The sequence below is a fragment of the Pogoniulus pusillus genome, chromosome 5 (assembly GCF_015220805.1).
Source record: "Pogoniulus pusillus isolate bPogPus1 chromosome 5, bPogPus1.pri, whole genome shotgun sequence".
Classification (NCBI taxonomy): domain Eukaryota; kingdom Metazoa; phylum Chordata; class Aves; order Piciformes; family Lybiidae; genus Pogoniulus; species Pogoniulus pusillus.
Genome location: NC_087268.1, coordinates 48,095,537 through 48,112,258, shown reverse-complemented (window position 1 = coordinate 48,112,258; position 16,722 = coordinate 48,095,537). Strand labels below are relative to the sequence as shown.

The 16,722-nt window shown below is 45.5% G+C and overlaps 1 protein-coding gene across 2 annotated transcripts in view; it reads left to right on the top strand.

Moving 5' to 3' along the window:
- Nucleotides 1-4,982: 4,982 nt before the first annotated feature.
- Nucleotides 4,983-16,722, top strand: part of SLAIN1 (SLAIN motif family member 1) — a 52,725-nt gene continuing 40,985 nt past the window's right edge. The window contains exons 1-2 of one of the 2 annotated variants that reach the window (XM_064143926.1): nt 4,983-5,628; nt 8,552-8,691. In XM_064143926.1, coding sequence (XP_063999996.1) covers nt 5,129-5,628; nt 8,552-8,691 — 640 coding nt within the window. In that variant the 5' untranslated portion in view covers nt 4,983-5,128. The remainder of the gene's footprint in view (nt 5,629-8,551; nt 8,692-16,722) is intronic. The other variant, XM_064143925.1, reaches the window with a different exon arrangement.

The window sequence follows — 16,722 nt, the reverse complement described above, 5'->3', positions numbered from 1 at the left end:
TAATAGTGACTCCAATGTACTTTAATGCCAATTAGTTTAAAAAAGGAAAACGTACAAAAGGGAGAAAATCAATTATCAGGAAATTAGCAACAGCCAGGAAGTCAAAATGTTTGCCAGAGACACTGAGAAGGCAGAATTCATGCCATAACTTCCAGGAAAGCATTTAGTTGCCCAAATGCTGTAAAGCAAAACAATAAGCATAACAATAACAAATTGCTAGGACCAGAAAGTGCCTCTGCAAAAGCTCTGCAGCAGCCCAAGCATGACACTGTTGAACTTCTCCCCGACATTTACCCCATCATTCGCAGCAGGCTCAGTGCCAACGAATCGAATGCATCAGCTGGGGCATTAGTCTTGGGAAAACATCAACGCAGCTCCAGGGAGCTCCATTTCAGTTAGCCTGGTTCTCCACCAAGCCAATTGTACAAATTGCAATAAACAGCAGAAGACAGAGTCATCCGGATTGCTACGCTGGAGGAGAGTCCACACAGCTTCTGTAAAGCAAAGTGTGCTCATGAATAGATGAGTGCTTCTGAAGGAGCCAACATGCTTTTGGTTAAGCTGATTTCTTTAACTGAGTGTATCTGGATGTACAAGATTTTTTGGTCACAGCCTTTCCCTAAGCGATCATGACATAAGAAAACATTATCATTAAGAAGGAGAGAATGGCTTAGAAAATTCAGTTTTCATTATGGAGGAAGAGAGGAAACAATGGGAGTTTCTGTGTGACTTCTCTGGGGCAAGGCTATATAAATTAGGGCTTGTCAGCTTGGAAGAGAAGTAACTGAATTGTATGTAGTCATAAATGACAAAGAGGAGATGACTAGAGAATGATTAATCATTCTGTCTTTCTCAGAAAAACAGGACTAAGGGACACCCAATTAAATTACTAGGCAGCAGATTTAAAGTAGATAATAGCAAGCAGTTTTTCTTACAATACATAATTAAATTGCAGTGCTAATTGCCACAGGGTGTTGTAGACTCCTAATGTTTAGATGATTTAAAAACAGGGCTCAGCAAATGTAATATTATTACACATTGGTGGCTATCAAAAATAAATGGTCCAGATGTCTCGGGTGATTTCTGAAAGATGGAGAAAATCCCTCACTGTCTGCCTTGTTCCTGGGATACTTTCCTTAGGAAGCTACTATCAGCCCTTTGTTAAAGACAGAACAGTGGACTGGGTGGCATGCTGATTGTATAAAACTACTTTCATAGTCACTTTTCAGACTGGAACTGAGCTTTAAAATATTCTCACCAGACTTGGGAGTCTACTGTCCATGCTCTGACCTTATTGTAACAGACTGGATTACTGCAATTAGTTCTCTACTGGCTTGCCTGAAAGGCAGGTCCAGCCTGCAGCTATTGCAGCACAAAGCAACAGGCTTATTATTGGAGAAGAGCAGATGGGATTTGTAGGCTTCCTGCTTCTTTGTTCTCCTCATTGGGAACCTGTTAGTAACGGTAGCGAATCAGAAACTTCCCCTGTAAGATACGATGTAAGTACCATGCAGACCTCTGCTGCCTTAGGGCCTTTTCTCAGATCCAGGAACAACAGTTTTCGTGGGCATGTTAGAATGTTTGGAACTGGCATTAAAACACATTCTGTCAATGCCTTAAAAAAAGAAAAGACGTGGGACAATCAGGTCTTCGTTGTGGTTTGCAAAGCTAGTGCCGTTACACGAGCATTTACAATAGAGCAACGAATAGGGAAGTGAAAGGCAGTGTTAGCCTTCACGACCCACCTGTGCAGGGGGGCCTGGAGAAAAGACAAGGTCTCACAGCGACCGTGAGCAGGGAACGTGAAGTGCACGCAGGTTTAAAATCTCTCAGTTACTGACTGTGTAGCTTTAATACTGTCTGGGCTATTGTCAAGCACTGTTGGGGCCATTCCTGTGTGGTTAAATACTGTTACTGCTGGAAAGGCTAACCTATACAGGTCACACAGCTTACTGACTTGCAAGGGGTTCACCTACCCCTCTGTGAATTTCTAGACAAAGATGCTCATTACCGCCGGGGTGGGACTGTCCTGGAGTCCTGCATACCCCCAAATCCCTCTGTGGTTTGAATGGGAGAGGAAAAGGCGCGAAAAGCCTGTCCCGTCCCCCCGCCCCGCCCTGCAGGCATGAAGGGGGGCAGCAAAGGGCCCTTCTGCACCAGGGGTGCCCAGCAGTGCCTGTGCTGGGCACGGGCTGTGTGCTTCGTGCCCAGGCAGTGGTAACTCGGCTCTTTGTCTAGGAAAGGGGTAAATACTGGGGTGCTTCCCACCCTGGGGTGTCTGCCTTAGAGCGCTCCCCCGCCTGGATGGTTCCTGCCGCAGGAGTCCCCTGGCACTGCGAAGGACAAGCTGCCGAGGGACCCGGCGGTGCCTGCTATGGACGGCTCCCCGCCGTAAGCACTCCCTTTCGGCAGGCTTGATAGGCCTTAGGAGCCTCGGAGGTCTCAGAGAGAGCAGCGGACAAGCATCTGCGCCGCCCTCTCAGCCAGCCTGGCTCACCTGTGAGTAAACTTTTGGCTCAGCCTGATCAACACTGGGGAATGCTGTGGTTAGTAGCTTAGCCTTTTCCACCTCCTGACCTCTGAAATAGTCACCTTGACCTACGGAGTCCTCGTAAGATCTTCTCAAACTGAATCTGCTAATGACATTAATTTCTGTATGTAGTTTTGGGGAAGTACAGTAACTCTGTGTTGGCCGCATTAATGCCCTGCCTCCCAACGTTACCCATACTCCTGAATGCACGTTAGGCCCACTCTAGTCTCAGTTAGGGAAGAGCCAAACTTCTGGGCCATTTTCTTGCTGACTAGGTGCAGTGAGCTGGTCCCACCTGTGATAATTAATCTGAACTGCCTGGAGAAGCTTCTGTACCCATCCTAGGGCACCGTGCTCAGTCCTAAGCTTTTTCTTCATGGGAACTGTTCTGAAACAAGTGTCTGCATGCAGCATTTGTGTAGGTGGCACTAACAGCACAGTTGGAAATTTGCAACTACTTTTACTCATAACTGAGGACAAACATTTCCATCGTGTCTTAAAGTTCTGTGCAATGACACTTGATGCTCTGGTGCGTCTCCAAATATGGCTCTTGATGCATCTCCAGACTGTTTCCCACATTGGTTTTGTTTTCTTTAAGGGAGCAATATGCTGACCACTCTGCCATGTTCTGTTCTGGCAGTATGAAAAATCAGATACCCATTACCTGCTTTGTTGTTGGCCCACTAAATAGCTTTGTTTGGTTGCTTCAAAGAGAAAAAGAGTAATGCCTCCATTTTTAATCTCTGAGTATTTCCTCTGCCTCATTGCATTCTCCAGCAATGATATTACAGGAAACTTCTTCTTGACTTTCTTTTCACTGTCTAAGGAACTCAGCATTACATGTGCTGTGAATTGTCCTTTTTATCACTTTACCTCTTCCTGGATTAGCATGTGCATTTCTAAGAACCGAGGCGAGTACATTATTAGTGACAACAACCTGAGACTATGCTTAGCCATGCGGAAACCCAATCCTTCTTCCGCATATGGGAATCAGGACTGTAGTTACCCCTAGCACTGAAAACAGGAGTATGTTGCTCTGACAATGCATGGCAGAGTGATAGCCAGACAGTTTTGACACTCCCAGTACTTTTCTCCACTTCTTCCAAATGGATGGTGGAGACCAAACAGGAGTTTTGGATCAAGTGCTGCCTGGTCCCAGTGCTGTACTTGTTTTCTTCAGTGATAAAAGTTACATTATATGGAACTCAGTGCTTTGTGCCCTGCTCCGCCTTCCTTTCCAGCCATTCTTGTAGCACCAGTTATTATCTGTGCTGCAAGAGTGCTTAAAAGGCTGATAAACACTAGCGCCATTGTCCCATGCACAAGTTTCCAGACTATAAGCAAGAGATCAATCTTATGGGTTGGATGATTCCAAAGTCGACTCCTGGCCTGAGCAGAAAATGTGTGCCTGTTCCTCCTTACATAGTAGAAACCTGAGACAGCAACAGAGCACCATGAAAGCAGTCGTGGCTGTAACTGCTGCTGCTCTGCCTGAAGCTGCTGCGCAAGCACAGGGCAGTGACCAACTGATAGCCATTAGTGGGTGGCCAGGTAACTTGACATGCTTCCTGCAGACACGTCCTCGCTTTCACACCAGAGCTTTAGGGGACTTCAGGACGCTGATTGCCCAGCAGTGGTATTTAGGTGAAATGCACACAAGTGTTGTGTGACAATCAAAACTGCCTTGGCTACGCTGAAGCTCTGCTCACCTGCTAGGTGGGATGAAGGGCCACAAGCATGGTTTCTTTCAATACCAGTCAGCGAAGGCCAACGTCAAAACACCACATTGAGTCAAATGTTGAGAATTCTAAAGTCTCAGGGACACCAATGTACCTGAGCAGCGCTAAGGTAATTTCGGTACGGGGGCATTCTTGGTCTCAGGGGTTCTAACATAAGCGCCACACTTCTCTGCTATGCTTGGTTCGGTTCTCTTGCTTCACCAGCATCACCACTAACGCATCTTCAAAAATACCTCCCTCCCCTCACTGTGAATCAAAACTCCGAGAATCAGCACGTTTCAACGCCACAAACGGCTGCTTTTGGCTTAATTCGCTCCCTTCAAGCCCAACAAAGCCTCCATTTGTGATTCTTATTCCCATCACACGTTCAATCTGCATAATTACAACCCTGACACCACCAGGCTCTAATTGCGCGGCTGACGAGGGGAACGGCGTGCTGGGCCGGGTGCAAGCCGCGGCGCGGCTGGGGGGAAAGGCACCTTTGTTTGAACACCCGTGCTGAGGCAGCCCCTGCTCCCGGGGCTCCCCGCAGCGCTTCCCGCCGCTCCCTGGGCGGCCGGAGGGGTAGCCGGGCGGCTCCGCTCCCGCCGGCGGCTTTGTTCCCGCCGCCCGCCTGCGCGCGGCACACCGGCGGCCGGGTGGGAGGGGAGCCCCGCGCGCCCCAGCCGCTGCTGACAGGCAGGCGCCAGAGCCGCGGCGCGGTGGGCGCGCAGCGCAGCGCAAGGCCCGGCCGAGCCCCCAGCTCGGCGAGGGGAGCCCCCAGCTCGGCCCTCCTCCCGCCTCCCCAGCACCCTCGGGGGCCGGGCGCTGCCCTCCGGCGGCGCGGCGGAGCAGGTGCCAGTGGCGGTGGGCCGGCAGGATGGAGGCTGCCTTGCTGAAGCCGGCGATGATGGCGGAGGTGAAGGGGAGCGGCGTTGGCTCCGCTGTCAGCGCCGAACTGGAGGTGAAGAAGCTGCAGGAGCTGGTGCGGAAGCTGGAGAAGCAAAACGAGCAGCTCCGGAGTCGCGCCGCCGCCGCGGCGGTCACGACCGGCCCGCCCAGCCCTCACCTGCTGCTGGCCCCGCCGCCGGCCACCGGTGGACTGCGCCCCGCCAGTCCCCCCTCCGTGGCGGGCGGCGGGGCCGCGCCGTGCATGCCTAGCCCGGTGCCCACCCTGCTGTGTGCCACCGCTCTGGGCCCGCCGGAGCCTCTCGCCTATTTCAAACCCTCGACCGGCCTGCCCGAGGCTGGCGGCGGCGGGCAGGAAGCTGGCGGCGGCGGCGGCAGCCCGGGGGCGGTGGCGGAGGCCGCCACGGTGCTGGACGAGGTTGCGGTGCTGGAGCTGGAGGACGGCTGCTGCGGACAGGACGAGGATACATGGTACATGCGGCTCGGCCCTGCCCCGCCCCAGCTGTGTGCCCTGGACCGGGGTGTTCGTTGTCCCCCGGTGCCCGGCCGGGCTGGCGGCACACGCCAGCGCTCGCAGCGCACACCCAGCTGGTACTCTCCAGGCTCTGAGTAGCATTGGCTCCCAAATCCACTCGATCTCGTTCCGCTTAAACTTAAATCTACCTGTTTGTTTTTTTTTTCCTCCCCCTGAAACCTGCCACCACTGCGGTTGGCTCTACGGACGGCCGGGGTTCGAGGGGGCGCTTTACCTCACCCTCCCGGCTCGCCTAGGGGGTCTCGCCCTCGGCGGGTTATTTGTGTTCGTTTTTCCCTTTGAGGAAGGTCGTCTCTCTCCAGTTTCAGGTGCCAGCCTCGCTTTAGCCTCCTGTTTACATAAGGAATTAGGGATAACGGAATTGTGCCGCGAAATTCTTTATCCGAGCAGCGCTGCTTCCCCATCCTAAAATCTCTGCCTGTTTGTCTCTCATTTTAAGGGATTTGGGAGGCCTTTTGTCTTCTAGACATAGATCTAAATGGTCGGTTGTGTATCTTAAGCGCCCCTGTAGCTCCAAAGGTTTCGGCAGGGTACTGGTAAACGGAAGTAAAAGCAGAAATGAATAGAGAATGAATGTAGCGGAAAATAAAATCGACCTAGAGGAATGATAACTCTGGTCTAGAGGGCGAATTAGAGACTAGAGATATAAATAAGTAAATATGCCTGGTGCCTCAAAACTTGTCTCAGCAATATGGATAGACACTGTAGGGATGCTGCAGGAATACCGTGGAAATCATTTGCTGTACCACCCAATTAAACCAAATGGATGCCCAATTGTCCTAAAGTGACATCAGTAAAATACGAGTCATCTGTGTTTGGATGACTGTATTAAATGTCTGCCAAATCTTCATTGTACGTTTTTATGCAGTTTACCTCAGGTGTCGGTAAAATGCAGTATAATGCAGCAGAGATGCATTTAAGCGTCCCTATTTTTGGCCAAAGAGAAGGAATTAAAAAGAAAAACCCAAGTATTTGCGAAGTGCTGGTGGTGTGTGCTGCGTGGTGCAAATACTGCCGTGCTGCTGTTCTGGGGAATCGTCAGCAAATTGCGTGGACGTTTGTCAGTGTTCCTTCATTCGGTGTACCATTAGTCTGCACAAGGCTCTTTTGGTGGTGTCGGTCCGTACTTGAAACCAGTTTTCTCTAGCCCTAACCCCTAGCATTCATTAACAGTAAGGAACATCAGATTTGGTTTATCTCACCCTGTTGAAGTGTTTTCTGCGGTTGCATATTGGGACGGTAGAAAGATGTCATTAACGTAGGTGGGTCGGTAAAATTTTCTGTTTGATCTGCCCTCTGGAGTGTGAATCCCAGTTGCTGATCAGTAGCTTTATGCCCTGAATACTTTTGTTGGTTTGTTGTGTATGTTGTGGTTTTGTTTTTTTTTTGTTTGCTGTGTTGGTTTTTTTTCTAACTGCAGTCACAACTGCAGAAATTGCATCATTACAGACAGGTCAAACCTCTTTCCACTGTTCAGCTTTTTATACTACCAGTTAGACGTGTAGCCTTTGAAGCACTTCTACAAGTTAACGGGAGAGTGGAAAGCTGCCTATTTTTCACAGCATCGCTTTTTAAATGTGTAGCCAGGCACTGCAGGAAGTTGAAGGGAATTAGTCCTCCCCTCAGAGAAATTCAGTAGTTGATCTCTGCTGGGATTGCCAAGAGAGACAGGAATCACAGTGAGGATATTTATACCTTGTGAGGGGGATAGAGAGGTCTGAGGTGCTTGAAATGAAAAACCCAACATTGAGCAGACATGAGAGAAGAGTCGCTCTTACGGGAGCTGGGTAGCTGTTGAGCCGAAAGGTGAAAGGCAGCTAGTGGTCCCCTGATGAGTTCAGTTGTCTGGGGTTTTTTAGTTGGTTTGTTGTTTGTTTTCTTCCCCCCCCGGGCTTTCCTTTTGCCTTTGTGCAGGCCAGATTCCGTTGCAATGGGTGGAGTGTTTTTGCTGGTGCATGAAAGCCTGCCTCTGACTGACTGTCTGCAGACGCATCGATCAGACGTGGTCAGGTCAAAGAGCCAGGAGCCTGTCTCCAGTAGCCAAGAATAGCTGCCTTCCCGGGAGATTTGTGCTCTCCCAGGTGAACCGGTGTCTGCTTCTGTTCTCTGATCTGCAAGGGCAACAGCAGCAGTGCAGAGTCCAGCTTGAAGAATTTCCCTGAGAAATCTGCTTTGATACCTGGCTTCCTAATGTGCTTGATCCTGTGATTAGTTGGCTACTCTCGCTGGAGAGTAACACCTATACACTAGCTCTTCCTGGCCTGTCTTTTCCTCTTTTTGCTAGAACTGAGTGTCAAAACTGCATTTTCATTGTTTCTCAGCAGGTGTTTTCAAATCTTTGAAAACAGTCTGACTCATACAACAGCTGGTTCATTTGGGAGAGTGTACGCTGTATAAAACTTAAGTCATAATCACCACTTTGACAAGATGGTTAAATTATCAGAGATTAGGGTGAAGTAAATAACATTGAAACCGTCGTTTGAATGTAAAAACAAATGCTGACATTATTGAATCTCCGTTAAGGTGAATATAAAAGGGAGAACTGGTAGCACCTTCGGGTGTGTGTACAGCACATGATTTGAACTCGGGCAGCGACAAAATGCCAACTGTGGTCATGATCAGCTGGAAGATTTTTATGGGAAATGCCCTTGCGCTTTGTTTCGACGTGCCAGACTGTAAGGTTCATGTTTTGCCACCTACTATTCTGAGGAAAGAACACAACTAATGTAAACTCTGCTACTTGGGAGTATCTTTTGCTGCCGTGTTGCAGACCTTTGCCTGATGCGGGAAAGGGAGAATACAAAAGTAAACAGTTAAGTATTGCACATCTTGATGATGCTTGTGTGTATTTTGGTTAAGGTTGTACGTCTTGCCTACCAAGATTCTCACTCCTCCAGAGAAATCACTGAGTCCTCTGCAGTGGTGCAGGCATGTCCTGGATCATCCAAGTCCTGAGATAGAGGCTGCAAAACGTTCCCTGTGCTTTAGATTGGAACAAGGTAATCTTGGTCTTTCAATCTCTTTACTAGTAACTTGGTGTTCCACCCATGTTTGGTCTTGTCCACAATTCAGCAAGCTTCACAGAAGGCAGATATGCATTTTTTCCCTGTGTATGCAAGTTTTTCTCTTTTATGTAAATGCTAATATTTTTTTCTGGGCATGGTTGGGTTTTTGTAAGTGTTCTCCTTTGTTTTCCTTTTCTTCTATTGCATAAATTGTGTCTTTTAATCTTGGCAATTCTCATCAATTTCTTAAAGAAGTGGACCTTTTGGAAAGAAAGAGTTGATGCTGACTTTAGTATCTCAATAGAGGTTTGAAAAACAATGCTTTTGGATTTCTGTAAATGGTGCTGCATGTTTCTGAGATGTGTTTGTCCACACCTAATATGGAATTTGGACTGCTAACTGTAGGACAGACCACAGACAGCTGTAACTTCACTGTTAACACCGCTTTGTAGTCTCAGATGCTGGGATCAATCTGATGGCTATTTGATGCTGATGAACTTCTAGAGCTATACCTGGGTCTGCTGAATTTTCTAAATAAATCTCATCTAACATTACATTATTATCATCTGTCTAGGGTCCCTTTTAAGACTGCAGTAGGTGTTGTTACAGGAAGTGATAAAGGTAGGATATTATCATAAGGTTTATAACTCTCTAGGAAAGGAGCAGCAAATGAACATTACAGGGTTGTGACATGAGTAGGAAATAAAGCTACTGACAACATGAGGTTATATAAGCTATCTACAGTCATCATTAGGAGAGATTGAGTATCTTCCTGTATCCTTTGGAGGACATGCGTAGCTGTGGATTAGTTTTACCTGGAATCATAGACTGAACTGAATCAGTCTCTGACAACATCTGTTTCTTTGTAGGATCTTTTGTAGCTAATGCACTGATTATTGTCCTGGCAATATTTAATTGAAATAATTGGCTTGGTGTTATCTAGCTTTAGGGTTGAATTTGGCTTGTGATTTGAACACCTGAATTCAGGCATCTGTAATGTGAGCTGAGTGTCCATACATGGCAGTCAGTGGGAGTTTTGTTCATAGTCTAGGAAATCTAGGGAGAGATGTAGCTATTTGCCTTAGGATGAAGTCAGTAGCTCCTGAGTCCACTGGTAGTGATGGGTGCTTGGCATTCAACTCCTTTCTGGTCACCTCAATGTACGTATCTGTGGTGTATGGTATCCCAATCTGGAGTTGAATCACAGTGTAGAACCTCCTTCTGTAGTGTTCCACAGAGCCATGTAGTGCTGTTTGCGATGGCCTCAGTTACCCTGGCTGACCTCCAGCTTCCACTCAGGATGAGTACAGACCTTCCATAGGTCCTATGCTTTACCATGTTGTTCATTTGATGATAACTTTGGTCTCTCAGTGGCCTCTCAGATTGACCCAATCCATCTAGCTATGGGCTACCAAGTCCATGATTTGGAAACAATCCAGAGGAGTCATGTGACCTACTTATCCCCTGAAAAATATTATTTCAATTTAATAGATAATAAAGAGCCTAGAAGGGCAAATCTATTGTTTGAAAAAAATCACTCTGTGGTTATCAGTTTAATCTCTGTGCCGAAGTCGCAGTGAGCGATACGCACCCTGTAAGGCTATGTTCATACTGAGTTGCACTGATCAGTGTGCCCTGCTTGTGGCAATGGGCTCATGGATTTCTTGGGCTCTGTAATAAGTTTGAGAAATGATATGCCGTGTATGAAGGCCGCTATGTGAGCAGTAGACTCCAGAAGTGAATGGACTTGTATTTCAACTGCAGCCATTCTGTGCTACAATGGTCTTAATTATTAATTCAGCTAGAATCAATTGACTCTCATATTTACAAAGATTTTACCTCTCTACCTTTAGAAATAAAATATGCAAATGTCTTATTTCATGCCCTAACTTTGTAGAAATTGTTTTTGCAGTATTTGTTTGTCCTTCAGTTTTGAAACCAGGTGTGAGATTGTAAATGTGTAATAATTCCATTTTGAAGTACAGCAGTTTGAGCAATGTGGCGTTGCTGGGTGTTGTTGCAGCGTATCAATTCGTACGCATCACTTTATCCTCATTGTAAAAGTGACTCGGTATGAGTGGCATTCTTCTTCTCTGACACTGAAGCCTCAAACTTTCTGCTTGCAAGCTGAAGGATGTTTTTCTCCTTTTAGCCAGGTGCCTTGAAAGAGCGTTTCAGAGGGATTTCTGAAGTACAGTTACGCATTTGCTGCTTGGCACTGAGTCAGCAGTAACACTGCTGTGCTTGAATTCGTAAAAGTGGGGTCAAACCCCATTTATAATGCACCGCTCTGTGATTTCTGACAGGCTCGTGGGTTAGAATTTGCCTGGTAATTCTGTCCATAGTGCACTGGCCAAAGATTAGTCTGGTTTAGGTTGCCTGTAGCTCTATGGGCACTACGGTGTGCATTGTAGTAGAAGACATGAAACTTGATTTTTGTTTGCAAAGTCAGTATGTCTGAAAAAGCACACGCAGAAAGGTCTGTGAGCCTAAAAGTAAAATTTGCCTAGGCTATTCCTCTGGGTTTTAAATAACTCCTGTTCTTATGATTTTCAATCTATATTCTTTTATTCCTGCTTGTGAAATTTCCACACTACATTTTATCCTGATTTTCATAACATTATTAATCTGTTGTATGAAATGTTGCAGCAGTAGGGTAGCTTGTATCAAGGGCGCAGGTCTTGTGAAAGGCTTCAGACAAAGCTGTCCAAGTTGATTAAATAATGTAGTGACCACTTGGGCTTTCAGCCTAGAGACTCACTTGAATGATGCCAGTTAACTTTTCATGTTGTGCTCACCAGTCTTTCTTTTTCTGATAAAAATGCCTGGTTAAAGTATTTGGAGTTGGAAGCCAGATTACATCTTGGCATGAATCTTCGAGGGCATGCCCAGTGGTGGTGTCCAGCATGTGGTTCTGCTGTGAAAGATTTTCAGAACTGGAACCATTTTCTTGAATGTTCTCTGATCTACCACTGAAGAGACGAAGTTTATTTTATAATGGACTAGGCTTGTTACAAGCCCTCTTTATGTGGACTGATGTGCTAGTTTGAAGCAAGCTGGAATGTTTTGGTAAAAGAACTAGATAACGGGCAGTGAAATGAAAACAATTGATGTCAACTTCTCTCACAGTCTCGCTGAGAACTCTGGGAAGAAGAAAGACTTTTTTCTCCATTTTGTCTCTCACTCTTGCCTTTGCCTTAGACCTGGTCACATCTCATTAACCCTGCTCCCACTAACCTTGCTCCCTAACCTCTTGGCTGCACCTCTTTTCTTCCTGAGAACTGGGGTAAGGTTGAGAGGGCCGGGGGGAGGTGTCGGGGTGGTTTGAGAGCCCCTCCTGGGGACTCAGGTTTCTGGGAGGGGAGTTGTGCTTTTGTATTGTTTATCCTTTGTATATTTCTGTATATAATTGTATATAACTGTATATATTGTAAATAGCTGCTTGTAAATTCTGCTAGCTGTAAATAAATTGCTTCATCTATATTCCCAGGGTCCATCTGAGTTAGCTGGGGCAAATACAAAGTGTGGGAGGGGCGGGGTAACCCCCAAACCATCACAACTGAGTATGCTAGCTTTAAGAGAGATGGAGGTTAAGTGATGCCTTATATGTTTAGATCTTTGCTCAGCTTTGCTGTGTTTTCTGTGAGCAGTTCTAATGGTGAGCTTGTATTTGTGGTTGTTTTGTTTTCCTCTGTGGCCTGACCTGGATCACTCCTTGAGTTTTGCTCTCCTTCAGTCATCTTTTGTTTGAAACCCTTGTGGTTTGTTTTGTTTATAGCATTTGTCTATGTACTGTAGTGTCAGTTCCCTCTCCGTTTTGTTTTTAGTATTGCTGTCTGTTCCATTTCTTTCACTGAAATTAACAGAACTGCATCACATCTTGGTAATACCTGGAGATCTTGGAACATGTCACTAGCAAGCCCAGTGAGCAGAGAGATGTGATGCATAAACTGCCTAGCTGGTCAGATGGATAGAAGTTCTTTGAAATTGATGAGATGTTGTTGATTGACACAAGGGCTGAAGATACCTTATATAGCTTTGGCTCTGTAAAATGCTGTGGAGCAGGCGGGTGGATAAACTCAGGAGTTAAGAGGCTTAGTAAGGAGTCAGTCTGTAGGAGCTCAGCTTTTATATAGAGCTTCAAAGCATATCATCCAATTCAGCCTTCCAGACAGAAAACTCCTCTTTCTTGGAGAATATGAAGTATTGGCTAGTTTTAGAGTTCAGAGTTTGGCTTAGGTGAATTCTTACCTGAGATGTTTAAAAAGACTAGGCAACAGAAGTCTGTAGGTTTTGCAATTGGCTGCAGTAGTTGATAGTCTAAGACTATAAATTCACGGGGAGAGTGATTGGCATTGGAATGGGCTGCCCAGGGAGGTGGTGGAGGTGCCGTGCCTGGAGGTGTTCAAGAAGAGCCTGGATGAAGCACTTAGTGCCATGGTCTAGATGACTGGATAGGGCTGGGTGCTAGGTTGGACTGGCTGAACTTGGAGGTCTCTTCCAACCTGGTTGATTCTGTAACTAAACTTTGTTTATTGAAATGAGTTGTGTGCTTCAGAATAAGTGCTCTTATATCATCTGTGGATGATAAGGTATGTTGTGAAACAGATAACCTTGGGATTTGTATCTAATTGGTTATTATTTCACAAAACCCAAGAATCCAATCAGTGACATGTTAGACTGACTTTTGCTGGGTCCCAGTGTGATATGATAATTAAGTTTGACATCCAAACATGTACCCTGAAGAAGAACAAGAGGAGAGAACAAAACCTCTCAAACCAAGCCAAGCAATTAAATTTCATAGGACTATATATGTATATATGGAAAAAAACAACCAATCAAAATCTAAACCAACCAAAAAAAAAACCACTGCAGAAAATCATGCAGTTTGACCTGGATGTGCAGCTTGTTGCTTACATAGGAGAAGTTCACCTAATTCTCTTCCATTTCCCAATGGCTCATAGTGCAGTCATTTTGTTTGGACTCTAAGATACTAATTACCTTTTGCTGACTGTTACAATCTGTTGTCTTAGGGAACTTTTAGTCTGGATCTGTTAACAGCAGAAGCAAACTGAAAAGACTGTAAATGGATGCAAGCTTTTATTTTGTATGCTGTATCCAGGGCTACACTCAGTGCTGAGTGGGATCCTTTTATTATTCTAGAATAGATTTAAGTTTAGGTGCTGTCCATTGGTGTACCCGGGATGTGTGTGCTAACACTCAGGACTGGATTAATAAGATCTAGTACATCTCTCTCATCCTTACCTTTCATATGCAGTGGAGATTAGTTTGATGTAAATTATTTTCAGGGTAGCAAATGATAACATGCTGAAGGTTGCAGATGATTGGATTGTTATTTCAATTATAAACAATACAATTTCTGAAGCTCTGAAATGAATGGAGATAGTGGCACAGCCGCTTTGATGCCTTTTAGTATGCTTCTGATGGTAAAAGTTGATGAGCAACTAACTGCTATCAGCCTCTGATTGCCTCTTGGGGAATGCGTGTATAATTGCATGTGTAGCAGTCTTCTGCTGCAGTACTGCGATGGTTTGGGTGTTAGCCGCCCCCCCCTTTGGAGAATCACCCAGGCTAGACTCAGCGGCTCTGGAAATTGAATGAAGCTCTATATTGGCAGCTTAGCACAATAGACAAGCAGGTATTTACAACATATACAGAAACAGACAAGTTAAAAGGTGATACAGAAACACAACAGCCCTCCCAGAAACCTGAGGCCCCAGGAGGGGCTCTCAACCACCCTTCCACCTTCCTCCCACCCCTCAACCTTGCTCTAGATCTTGCCTTATGTTTAAGGTAGTATGGAGGGTCGGCCACAGGAGTTAGGAAGCAGATGGATTAGTCACACAGACAGCAGGTTAGGTTAGAGAGAGAAGTTCAGCTCAAAGCCCAGATAGAGAGCAACTCTTGTTACCTGTGTTTGTGTTCTTGTTCTTATCCATCTCAGGAAGCCTATGAGTGCTGCAGACATTACCATTGTTTCCTTTCACAGCCTGTCATCTAATTCTTCTCACCAAAACATTCTAGGTAGCTTCAAACTACCACAAGTACAAGCCTAGTGCTGGGAGCACGCATGCAGAGTTATCCCTTTGTTTGAAATAACCTGTTGTAACAACTGCATAATTTCAAGCAGTTCATAGAGGTCTTCCAGATGCTGATATCCCTGGATGTCCTAACACCACTGCTACTGCTGGTTTGTATATTTCAACTGGGGAAAAGCTTACTTTTGGTATTCTCCATGTAAGCCTGTGATTGCATTTGCAGCAGGGTATTTCTACCACTGGGACATTTCTACTCTGAAGCACACTCAGGGTGGAAGTGTTGGTTGAAATCGCTTACGGCAACAAACGGGTAAATTAGACACTGCCCTTTATTAATTTCACGGATCTTTAATACAGATCTTAATTATGACTTGTGCTTTCTGATAAATTGTAATGTGTAGAATTTAGGACTATTATATCATGTTTGAGGATTGCCATACATCTCATCATAAAAAAAATCTTAGAACTGATTTCTGGTTGTTGTTAGAGTTCAGCATCTATGAAGGGGAGTAGAGAGGTGGTGTTGGACTCAATTGAGAAGATACCCACTCTGTTTTACAATGTAAGTGTTCTAGTAATCCATGATAGCTACTGAGCTGGCATTTTCACCATGAGTGTTAGAAATAATGCCAAATTTTATGTAGGCTTATTTAAAATGAGAGTAATTTGTGCTAGAAATACAGGCTTAAAAGCTGTAATGCAGCATATGTCTGAAAGCAGTGGTGGTAGCATTTACACTGACAGTTACACTAAAAATACAAGCACAACTGTTTCTGTTTCTAAAGTACACAACTACTTTCCTGGGTAGAAATTAAAAGAAAGCCTAGGTTTTATTTATGGACCTTGGGAGACTTAAAAGCTTATCTTCTGAAGACAGTTTTTCAGTGGGCTGTTCTGGAAACTCTCCTTTCGTTTTTGCTCCTGATTCTCATAGTTTGGTACTTTGCAGATTGTTGTTACAGCCTTTGTCTTTCCATTCTGGCTTGCTCTCACTGCCGCCTGCAGAGGAGGGCTATGAGCGACGTTTCGGGATGTCGAGGAGCCTCCCTCGCGTGGCCTGCAGAGGTAGCACTGCTTCTCTATGGAATGTCACCTCTTTTCAGAGCACCTTGCTGAGGGTCTTCATAGTGCTGCACCTCTGGGGAACCGCTCGTTCAGATTTATTCCGTGACCCCTGAGTGTCTTTCAAGAGTTGTTTGTATCAGGATGTAGTCTTCAATCCTGTAAATGTGCCTTGCAGTCCTTAGCGTCTGACCTCACAGTTTAATAGAATAGAGAGAAGTAATTATCTGCTCTTGCTTTACCTGCTCTTGTGGCACATCCAGCGTGTCTGGTGGTGTTTTGTTAAAGCACTTACAGCAGCGGTGACTTTTTAACTGGGGATTGTGCAAAAGTTCTTGTAATACTACAAAACTTCTGTTACTCTACTTGAGAAGGAGATGTAGTCAGTCAGCTCCTGTCCAAGTACTTCTGAAGTCTGGGTGTTCGTAGGTCCGGTCCATCTTTTCCCTGTCGCAAAACAAGGGACACGTTAACATGAGTGACAGAGACATGGGCTTATAAAAAACAAGCTCCCAAGTCTTTTAGTAAGTATTCTCTCATAAACATCCCCTAAAATATGGTTGACTTTTTTTCTTTTGTTACTTTTGGATGAGATATAATTGTAAAACTTTTAATTACAGCAGATGCTCCCTTTTGGGAGCTTTACTGAGCTGTTCTTACTCTGAATGTGGTCTGCTCGCATGCTGTAATTAAATGCTTAATTGAAAGCTCCACACTTCTGAGAAGGCTGAGACAGTCTTGCAGGCAGACTTCAAGCACTTTTCTAAAAGCTGCATCTCTCAGGAAAGGAAAGGAGACACAAATTTAGGTAGTTGTGTGGAAAACGTTTGCAGTAGTTTGATGGTTACATTTTTAGTCATTTTAAAGAATCATAAGTCACAAAATATACTTCGTGTTCTTCTCA